Source organism: Sinocyclocheilus grahami, unplaced genomic scaffold (genome assembly GCF_001515645.1).
Source record: "Sinocyclocheilus grahami isolate Dianchi unplaced genomic scaffold, SAMN03320097.WGS_v1.1 scaffold609.1, whole genome shotgun sequence".
Taxonomy (NCBI): Eukaryota; Metazoa; Chordata; class Actinopteri; order Cypriniformes; family Cyprinidae; genus Sinocyclocheilus; species Sinocyclocheilus grahami.
In genome coordinates this window covers 580,370-592,090 of record NW_015505788.1, presented here as the reverse complement: position 1 = coordinate 592,090, position 11,721 = coordinate 580,370, and the positions used below count along the sequence as shown (strand labels likewise).

Here is an 11,721-nt window from a genome sequence, read left to right as displayed (position 1 = left end):
ACTGAGGCGCGCGGCGCGTCTGCTGTGTTTTGGTGGTCGACATTGTTGAGAAGAGCGCGTGCTCTTTCACAGGATTACGTCATAATGTGAGCATGCACTAGGCTTTTGGATCTCTGAGCTTGTTTTTTTTTCTAACAGGAGGACTATCTATCATGATAACCTCCTGAAATGCAGGAACAATGATTATTTGGTGCGTAATGTAGATGCATAATATCCATTTAAATGTTTACTATTAATATATACATTTTTTTATTATTGTTATTATTATTTAGTGTGGTGCATAATGTAAATACGATACATAATATTCATACAAATGCATAATACTCAAATTGACTATTATTATACAGATCTACTGTACTTGATACTTGATACTGAACTGTACTACAATAATGATGAGGATAGTGTCAACAATAGCGAGGAATTTAGAATAATAATATTATAGAATAAAACCAAATAGTCAAAAATGCATGTGCTATATATATTAGATCTGCATTTATATGTATGTAAGAATGAATGTGTGTGTGTGTGTACACTGTATATGTATACACACACACACACACACACACACACACACACACACACATATATATAGGCCTATAAAACACATGCATATGTTTGAACATTATTAGAATAGAATATTATTATATGTTGAATATATGCACATATATATGTTTAGAATATGTTATTTATATACATATACATGCATATTCTTATTGCTGTATAATATTCAATAAAATTAATAATTGGTTTTCTTAATATTATAGATATTATTATATTATATGTTGGATGTATGCATAATCACACACACACACATATTTATTTTTGTATAATATAATTTTGATATTCCGCCATGATTCCAGTTCCAAGGGAACGTACACGTTACATTCAAAGGGCATTAAAGTAGGGGTGGACGATATGGCCAAAATTTATATCACGATATATTTCTTAATTTCTGTCGATACGATATAATTCCGATATCGATATGAATACTATTAAAAAAGCCTCATAAAAACGGCCAAGAACGCCCACAACAGATACACAGCTACACAGAGCCGTTGTTCACCGACGAGTTGCGCAAAACCACATTCATATTTGTGCGATTTTTAGCGCAGCTCGTCAGTGAACAACGGCTCTGTGTAGTTAATGCTGCTCAATGTGAAAGCACGCAGGTGATGGAGATTTACCGCTGATTACAGAACCGGCTTTCTGACAAGATGCGCCTTAAATATCGCATGCGATTTATCGTGCAGCCCTAGTATATATATTCTGTTTATGTATATACTGTATTCTATATATAGTACCAGTCAAATGTTTGGACACACGACTGGTACTGTACTATAATATACACAAAGAATATCGGCCGATATATCGATATCGGGCTTTTTTTTTTACTCCCAAATATCGGTATCAGCCCCAAAAAACCAATATCGGTCGGGGTCTAGAAATGACACGAGAGTGAGTAAATGATGACCGAATTTATCTCATTTTTGTAAAACTGATGGCTGTTTCTACTGTTGATTCATGAATCTGATGTGCTCACATTGTTTTTCTCACAGGTGATGCCAGTAGACCGGGATGGGCAGATATCATCGCAACGGTTACAGTAGCTAAAATGGCACATTTTAGGATTGTAATCCGTTTAAATAGAAAGTAAACATCTGCATCAATATATATTGAAGAAGGACTCCACTCTTGACCTTTAGACCACGTCACACCTGCCAGCAATATGTTGGGTTAAGAAACTCAGAAGTCTTCGATCTTTGACACTGCAGTGAGTGTTTCCCTGGAAGACCAGGCTTTAGTATTGTTGGACTGTTGAAGAGGCTTTCATCAAGATGTTCACCGCTCTGAAGAAGCTGGTGGGTTCTGAAGCAGGGCAGCTCAGGGATAGAAATATTCCTGCAGGCCTGCAGTCCATGAACCAGAGTCTACAGAGGCGTTTCGCCAAGGGCGTACAATATAACAGTAAGAGCTTTGTGTTTAATCTGATTTTCTTTGAGTAGAGCCTCTCACAAATAGTTTTCGATTGTGTTGAAGACATCCATTATTTTCTTTTGGGCTTGTTGAGTGGATTTTTCTTTGTGATTTGTCTAAAGTATTATACTGTTGAATAGAACTCGGCAGCACTTGTTTTGCAAGGCTAAACTGTGTTGACAATTTAAAATCGAATTGAAATTTGTGAAACGCTTCGTTTAATTTATTGTGCTTTTATTAGAAACAAAACTCCTGAAATCTGTCAAGAACTTGTCTTGGTCATGTTTCATCCACAAATCAAAAAATGAATCAATAAATTTGAAAATGTTAAATATAAAAATGTGAATTTATTAAAAATGTATATATATATCTTAAAAGCCCAAGAAGTCTTTTTTAGGACTTGCTATTTTTCATTGTGATATTTTCATAATGAAACACATCTAATGCATTACCATATGCCAAAAAGTATAATGCACAATTTAATAATGCACAATTTAATATAATTATATATATATATATGTGTAATTTTAAAAGTATGTATACTAGTTGTAGACTAGTATTTTTTTCTGCTTTCAATTTATGCTGATTAAAAAAAATGCATTAGAGTATTACAAATGACAATCACTGTTGGGAGTCATTCAGTGCATTTTAGTAATGGGATTTATTAGATTTTTTACATAACAGTAATGTGAATTTGACTTGAAAATGTGTTTAATTGTCATGAAAATAATGTCAGTGCAAAAACTAAGAAAAACAACAACTTTGTTTTCTGTTTATTTACCCTCATAAAACAGTTATGAAACACAAAGTTAAAAACTCGTTAACATCTAATGCATTATACTATATATATATATATATATATATATATATATACACAGTATATATATACAGTATATATATAATGTATGTGTGTGTGTGTATATATAAACAAAGTACATCATTTAAAAAGTATATATACTAGTCATAGATTAGTATTTTTTGTACTTGTAATCAATGCTGATTTTAGTAAAAAAACAAACCAAAAAACATTAAAGGTAAAATGTCATACAATGCATTTTAGTAATGGGGATATTTAATTTTTTTTATTTATTATTTATGTACTTATTTTGCATTACAGTAATGTGAATTTGACATGTAAATGTATTTAAGTCATACAAAATATTGTCAGTTCAAATATTTTATTTGCCTTTCTAGCTAATAAATTTAGATTTTCTTTCTGCAAAAACTTCTCTTTATTTCCCCCATCATAAAACCGTTATGAAACACAAAGTTAAAAAATTCGTCCATTGGAAATTTGAGACATCATAACGTGTCATAAGACCAAGAGCCCACTCTGTGTCTTAAACGCACAACAGCAACAGTACAGTAACTGAATCCTTCTTTCTTTACCTGTAGCCGGTGTGATGGAGTTGTGTAGAAGTTGTGTTTTGACATGTGATGCTGCAGCAGTAAGCCAGTTGGTGTTTCTCCATTGATCTGGCTTTGAATACTCATTGTGTTGTTTCCGTGGCTCTGAGTTAATAAAAAATGCATGAATGATACATGATCACCCACCTACTGGCCTATTTTTCCAGTTGCTTCTCCTTGGTAGAGGTGTCTTTTTTTTAGACATGCAGATATCCCAAGATACCAAGCATTTCAGCTGTGAAAAGTGCATTTTGGTATATATAGCCGTCACTGTGCTGTATCAGTGCAATTTTTTCAATACAAATACAGTACAAATCTGGTGTGAAACTTTTTGTCTTGGTTTAGATCTTTCCATTTCCAATCAGTGCCCTTTGTTTATGCATTGAAACTTGGCACTGTTTAATTTGGGGTTCCTTAGATCAGTGTTTCCCAACCGGGGTGCCGCGTAAAAAATCCTTTTTTAATATTTTTAAATTGTTCAAATGTTCAAAAAAGCGGAACAGCAAAGTCCACTCAAAAATTGAGCCGACAGGAAACATGGATGTAGTACAGTATTGTTTCTGTCTGCAATAGCCCTACTGTGTTGTAACATGGTGTGGTATATGGGCAACTCTGGTAACGCTGCCCTCTCATTCATTGATCTGCTAACCGCATGTTATGCTCACGTGTCCTGATAATAATAGCTTTCTAGGACTAAACAATATTTGGATAATTTGTAACAAAAAAAAAAGTTCAATATCTTAACCCTACCTGAAAAACTAAAAAGCAATTTATTTAATTCGAAGGCCTGTCGTTATTTTTTATTTGTGCTATCATTATTAATTTATTTATTTGTTCTTATTTTATTACTGACTGCTTGTAATTTTTTATTCAATTCAAAGTTTGAAATCAAGCTATCTCGTGCTACTGCACCAAAATTACCCCACTGTAAAATAAAAAAAACACTGAGTGAGCAAAAATGAGTGAGATAGCTAGTTATAATGGTAATTAATTCATGTTTACGTATGTATAAAAGCCTACATTAAAATCTGTCATGTAAATTGGTCTCTTCATTAGAAATTAGCCTACTGATTGCCACCATTGATGGACAATTTTTTTTAATAATATTAAAAATATCGGTATGACATTATATTCTGCAGTTCTTCCCTGTTGTACCTAATATCTATACTTTTCAAATTATCATATCGAAGTTAGAAATTCAAATATTGTGAAAAAATTAATTTTGTAGGGTGCCACAAGTTTGTGCCGCGACTAAAAAAAGGTTGGGAAACACTGCCTTAGATCATATTAATGTTCTCGTTTCTGCTTGTTTCTCTCAGTGAAAATAGTCATCCGTGGGGACAGAAACACAGGTAAAAGTGCACTTTGGCACCGACTTCAAGGGAAAAAGTTTCTGGAAGAGTACATCCCCACGCAGGAGATCCAGGTCGCCAGCATTCACTGGAACTACAAAAGTGAGTATTAATAGCTGCGAATTAACTTTGGAATAAAATTGGAATATCGCAGAAAACATTTGCGAATAAGCACCGTTTCCATCCAACGAGTCAAAGAGAACAAAATCATCACTTCCTGATAAACTGGCACTAAATATCAGTAGGAGAAGCCAGGTTGTGCCGTTCCATATCACAAAGTCACATGACTTTTGATGCACATGGAGAAATTTATTCAGCAAATGCGTTTCCATCTCCCATTATTCGCATGAACCCTTTTTTGTACAAGTCTAAAACCACCTCAAGCAAGCGTAAAAACTTTTTTGCGAATTAAGGGAATTTATTTCCTAAATTTGGTGTTTCCATGACTCGTTTCTGATGCGATACTTCAAAACGGTGAGGGAAGCATTGCTACTGAGTACCTCATGCACTGTATAAATTCATCCTTCATGGTTTAGGTTAGTCATGCACTGAAATTTCGGCGGTCGAAATAGCAATTTTCAGTTTGGCATGAAATAGTTTTGGAGGGCCGAAATCATTGGCTGGAAAACAGTGATGTTCAACTCGGATGGTGCATATGGACTTTGTCAGTGGCTATTTCATGCTCACAACCTTGATAAACTACAAGTAAGCATGTCAGCTGTATGTGTTGTGTTGGATTAACAATATAGATTTTAATCAATACTAATATGGCTTCTTAAATCTCAAGATCAGTCTTTTAGTCAGTGCTGTATTCGGTTGATGCATGAACTTCACTAAACATTATTGTAGCACTTCTTTTTGCTTTGCGCTTTGTTACTTTTAATATAAAACAAAGTCTCAGATTTCAAAATCTGTCAGTTATCATGAAATGCAAACAATAAATGTTGTTTTGACATTCTTTAATGTAGCGCGACAGATCGATGCATCCGTATCAGTTCAAGCGGCATAATAACTGATCATCTCTATCTGTACTACTAATGAAATAACTCTAGAGAGGAGCATTTTGCTAAATATATGCGCTATATTGCATATTATATGTTTACTTAACCAGTTGTCTTCATTATTTAATATGTTTTGATAAATCTATTATGTTACGGTATGACAGCCACTATGTAAATTTTTATATTTCAGCATCAAAGTGGAGTAGAAAAATAATTTTGACTTAAATTGCACATACGGCAGTTTTTATGTGTTTGCGCAACTTGTTGATTATTAAATACATTTTATTAATTATTAAATATTTTCATTTTCAGTTTTTCAGCTAAATGGGGAAAAAATAATTTCAGTAAGAAAAAATTATAATTTTGGTGCAATAATATGAATACAATTATACAAAAAAACTATTTGAAAGTAGGGTTATTTTCGGTTTTTGGCCAAGTGCATCCTGAATTTTCGTTTTTTTTATTTCAGTGCATCAAGATGTGAACCAACACAGAACCAAAAATGTAAACAAATGTTCTTAAACATTGGGAAAGTTGGGAAAAATAAGAAGATGTATAATTTTGTAAAAGCATAAACAATAACTGACATGTGATTTACCAGCCAAACACATTTGGGCCAAATTTGGTATTAGATTTCTGTCTAGTACATTACCCTGCTGTCTGCAACCCTTTCAGAACAGACCTGCGACTCATTTTCGGGTCTCTGTTGGTTAGGTGGTCTTTTATGAAGGGAAGTGGTTTATTTTCAAAGAACTTGCCAGTAACCTAAAGTCATTTATATAAATAGACTACCCTATCAGAAACGAGAAATATACTAGGTAATCTTTTGTAAAGTATCAGAACCTGTTGACAATATTTCTGACTGTATTCTGTTCTTGCTTTTATGTTTGCACCACAGCAACAGATGATGTAGTGAAAGTTGAAGTCTGGGATGTGGTAGATAAAGGTGAGTCTTTAGAAAGCACTCTAGCACTAATGACACACATACTAGTACTAGTTAGTACAAGTTAGCAAGTGCAGCTATTCAGTATGTGATCCCAAACAAAATTAGAAAGAATCACTTGAAAGATTAAGTCATCTGAATTATGTTTTGTCTGAAAGTTTGTTTTCAGCTATATTTAAAGGTAACAGTGCAATGTTATATTTTACTTCTTTTTTTGTGGTCTGCTAATACTCAAAAGGGCAAAAGCTTCCTCTTCCAGAAGGTGTAGGTGAGAACTAGCAATCTAGTAGTCAAACATTAAACTGTGTGTGTGTGTTTGTTTGTTTATGTGTGTGTGTGTGTGCTCTTCACCTCTCTTCTTTTACTTTAAAACCGTGCTCAGAATAGACGTTACCTTCAGTAGCCTGTGCTATTATTAGACCCTAGTGTGGACTTGCATTCAAATCTGATGGCCACTTCTTTTCCACAGTACATTTATTTTAATAGGGGGCGTGTGATATGTTTCATTTATAATGGATTTGTTTATTCATTTTTGAAATTGACATCAGAATGATCTTCCACAATGTAAACATTATTTCAAACAGCCCCCTTTTAAATGTTCATAAATGATGCATGAATTGGAAATTCTGCTGATTTTTCAGCTTGTGGTTTAAATTGTGATTGAACAATAATACTTCTCTTTAACATACCTGAGTTTTCTTTTTACACTCTTTGTGAATTGGTAGTTATTACCTGCAAAAATTTGCCATGGTAACCATATTTTTTTTAATGAAATGCCATATTATAAGTGTTGTTAAAAGTTGTTTTTTTTTCCACCATTATCTTTAAAAAATACAAATATGAGAAAGATTGGACATGTTACACTGAAGGAGATCCAATATGAATTTATGGTAGTAACAATAACTATAGTAGCTATAGGAGTAAAATGTGGTTACCATGAAAATATTTGCACTAGGAGCTGGTGCTGTTGAGGTTTGTCTTTTTTAATTTATACACAAGTAAATATTGAAATAAGATATTGAATGCTATCATAATATGGATTAACGTTATAGTGAATAATGTGGTATCTGGGAACAAGGTGTGAGATGTCTTTCTACCAAAACATTTCAAAAGTAATGCATCAGACTGCAAGTTTATGTATACCTTAATTTGTTCTCCTTAAAATATAATATTTGAGCTATGTTTAGGTCATGTGTCAAACCTGTAGCGCATGACGATAGCAACGCCAAGGTCATGGGTTCATTTCCCTGGGTATGCATGAACTGATAACATGTATACCTTAAAGGCAATGTATGTTATAATAGTATTAATACTAATAAGAGTGATATATTACTTTTGGATTGCTGTGAAAAACTAGTTGTTTAAGATATTCAGGTTTCCAGTGGTCTCACTAAAATGTGAAAAAAATTCAGGGCAAGCTTTGTAAAAGGACTGCAAAATTTTAGTTTGGCTGCTTTGGTGGTACTGAATGGGTAAGCATATGAATATTACTCTACTTGTATCTCGGACTCACAGTCACTGAAGTACTGCCACACTAATTGTAATATCCGTGTTTCTCCAACTACTGCAGGGAAAGGGAAGAGACGCGGAGAGAATCTGAAATTGGAAAATGAACCTCAGGAGGTATTTGTTAAACAAGGAATATTTGTGGGTAGTTACACTACTGTTGAAAAGTTTGGGGTTGCTAAGTCTCTTCTGCTCACCAAGGCTACATTTATTTCATCAAAAAATGTAATACAAACAGTAATATTGTGAAATGTTATTACTAATTAAAGTAACTGTTTTCTATGTAAATATATATTTTAAAAAGTAATTTATTCCAGTGATGCAAAGCTGAATTTTCAGCATCATTCCTCCAGTCTTCAGTGTCACATGATCTTCAGAAATCATTCTAATATGCTGATATGCTGCTCAAGAAACATTTCTTATAATCATTAATGTTGAAAACAGTTGTGTTACTTCATATTTTTTTTGAAAGCATGCTAAAAAAATTGAAAGTTCAAAAGAATTCTTTCTGAATAAGTTAATTTAAAAAAAGAAAAAACTTACTGACCACAAACTTTTGATTTGTAGTGTAAGTCTACTTGGCAATTACCATGTAATTAATACTTCAAAGTTTGGTTTTGGCATTTGATTTAGTAATAATCATTTGGCATCTTCAAATATCTCATTATGTTATCTGTCAGCTGCTTGCAAGCTGACTTTAATGTTGTTCATTCAGCTGGAAACGAAATGTAATTTTTGTAATCTTGGCGTTGTTTTGCTCTCTGTGCAGTCGGAAACCGAGATGGCTCTCGACGCAGAGTTCCTGGATGTTTATAAGAACTGTAACGGCGTGATCATGATGTTCGACATCACTAAACAGTGGTAAGGAATCTGCCTTTCCTTCCATTTTTCCCCACATTCACTCTCTCTAAGTCAAGTCAAGTCTGCTTTGTCAATTCTTCCACATGTACAGCACATACACACAGAGAATTGAAATTGCGTTACTCTCAGACCCTTGGTGCATACAGATAACACTACAGTAGAACATGAATACAGATAGATACAGATTAAATACAAAATACAACTATACAAATATACAAATAAGGTAAAATAAAAAAAAATATATATATATAAAGCACAAGGCATATGGCAGATAGAGCATTTGATGGAGCATAAACCCCTCATTCATTCTCCATCTCCTTCTCCTGTCCCTCCATCACTCCATTCCCACCCTGTCGTCCCTCTTTCTGATCAGTGGTCAGGATCAGGTGCCAGAAAAAGGCGTTGGGTTGCAGCAGGTCATTGAGCGTCTCTTTCTCAGAAGAGTCGAGGAACAAAGAAAGCAATGAAACCAAAACCTGCAGCCCAGTGTCTCTTAAAGGTTCTGACTCTGTTTATCTCTCTGCTCATTTCATCTGCCTTGCATTCTGTCAATGGGTGTTTACTTTTTGACCCTTGTTTGCAAACTGGGCTCTGCTTTATTGGTAGGGCTGAGTATTTGCTTTAACAACTGCTTTTGTGCTCTTGGGAACCTTGTAGTCACCTACGTGTTCATTGTTGGTGTTTAGACCAAATTTAATCAATGCCCCATTATTTGTGCATTCGCTTAACAAAAATGATCTAACATAATGAAAGATATTCTAGTTGTGATGAATTACTAGCTATCTTAAAGGGATAGTTCACCCAAAATTTATTATTTACTCACCCTCATGTTGTTCCAAACTTGTATGAATTTCTTCCTTCTGTTGAGCACAAAAGATAATATTTTGAAGAATGTTGGTAACCAAACGATTGACGGTAGCCATTGACTTCCATAGTATGTTTTGCCATACTATGGAAGTCAGTAGCTAACTGTTTGGTTAACAGTCTTCAGAATATCTTCTTTTGTGCTGATCAGAAGTAAGAAATTCATACAAGTAAATCATTTTCATTTTTAGATGAACTGTCCCTTTAATTTGGTTCTTCAAAAACATTTGCGAATTTGATTGGAATAAATAGATTGAGTTGTTGAAATAATTGTTCATTCCTGTGTTGATGGGAAAGAGCGCATTCTTTATTATTCTTTATTTAAGTTATCAAAACTATAAAAGATCACAGTTAGAGAATTATTGAAATTATGTAGTGAACTATACCATAATTGATAGAAATTAAATAAAAAATGTAATAATTTTATTTACCTTTATTTTTTATTTCTTTAATATATATTAGAATTGTATTATATTAATATATAAATGTTTAATATATAAATAAGAGACCAATTCATCATACTAGCAGAAAAAGGGTATTTTTAGTTTTAAAAGGCTCTAAAGAATTTCTGAACCGTGAAAGAGCAAAAATAATCACCAGCGTAGAGCATCATTTCTCAAGGGCCTGCAGACAGCACTATTTACCATGTTTACTCTGCATCTCCTGCGCTGTAGAAAGTGCCACTTGGCCACTGTAAGTTGTGTATGTGCGGCTCCAACAAATGTTTGAGGTGAAGTATTCCCTCAAGACTAAAGTGGCACAACTTTGTCTTTTAGTAAAATGTTGGCCAATGCTGAATGTTGGCTTTTATTTTGCCTGCTCAACAAGGTGCTCTCATAAGAACAACTCGAGCATTTGCACTTATAAAGCCACATTTGAATTCTGTTTAATAAACCTGATTCTGGGCAGATCTGAGCATTCAGATGTGGAAACCGAATTAAGCTTTGAAGAATGGAACAATATAGGATCAAATTGTCAAATAAAATGCAGCTACCTCAATGATCCATGTATGAAAAATGGGGCTCGGCTCACTCTTGTTTTTTTCTGGTCAAAATCTTTTGCCAGATAAAGTAAGAATTACTGTATTATTATTTTTCAGCTTGTTTTCTAATGCTGCTGTCAGGCCAGTAAAGACGAACAAACAAGAAGACATATTTAGTGCTTTGCTATTTAATGCTGCTTGCTGCATTTCTACTGTGTCTTGCCAACATATATGTGGGTGGAATGAAGTCTAGGAGTGCTGGCCAATTATGCAAATAAGATGATTTGATGAATCAGTTCAAAAAATATATCAAACTGCACTAAATGTTAAAGGGGTCATATGATGCTATTTCAAATTAATTATTGTAGGTCCTCTATGCCCCGCCTCTCTCAAACACGTAGTTTTCAACAAAGCCTCCTCCTTTGACAAGCGCAGCCTGCTCTGATTGGCCAGCTGACCCAGTGCATTGTGATTGGCCGAACACCACAAGCACGCGTCGGAAATGTAACGTCCCTTACCATAATTGCGAGCTTCAAGCTTTCAAAGTAAATATCAAGACAGTTAATAATGTCGTTAGTTTTACCATCAGTTCAAGCCCGAAAGGGCAACAGAGTCGTGTGACAGACACAGTGATGATGCAGTACACAAGCCGCAGTTAAGACAGCTGACATGCTATGATTTCTGACAGGCATTTCACTCTTCTGTGATGTTACCCCTGTTCCCCTCACACACACACACACACAAAACGCTTTACTCTGCGCATTTGAACACTCAATCGCAAATACTTAAACTAATAACAAAACATACTTACAGTCGCTGATTCAGTAGCGG

At 34.2% G+C, this 11,721-nt stretch overlaps 1 protein-coding gene across 1 annotated transcript in view; it reads left to right on the top strand.

The window, feature by feature from the left end:
* Positions 1–11,721, top strand: part of LOC107557571 (rab-like protein 6) — a 24,406-nt gene that overhangs the window by 487 nt on the left and 12,198 nt on the right. Inside the window, exons 2-8 of the mRNA XM_016241045.1 lie at positions 1,557–1,965; positions 4,701–4,835; positions 6,633–6,680; positions 6,916–6,945; positions 8,248–8,300; positions 8,953–9,044; positions 9,418–9,487. Of these exons, the coding sequence (XP_016096531.1) occupies positions 1,836–1,965; positions 4,701–4,835; positions 6,633–6,680; positions 6,916–6,945; positions 8,248–8,300; positions 8,953–9,044; positions 9,418–9,487 (558 nt within the window). The 5' untranslated portion in view covers positions 1,557–1,835. The remainder of the gene's footprint in view (positions 1–1,556; positions 1,966–4,700; positions 4,836–6,632; positions 6,681–6,915; positions 6,946–8,247; positions 8,301–8,952; positions 9,045–9,417; positions 9,488–11,721) is intronic.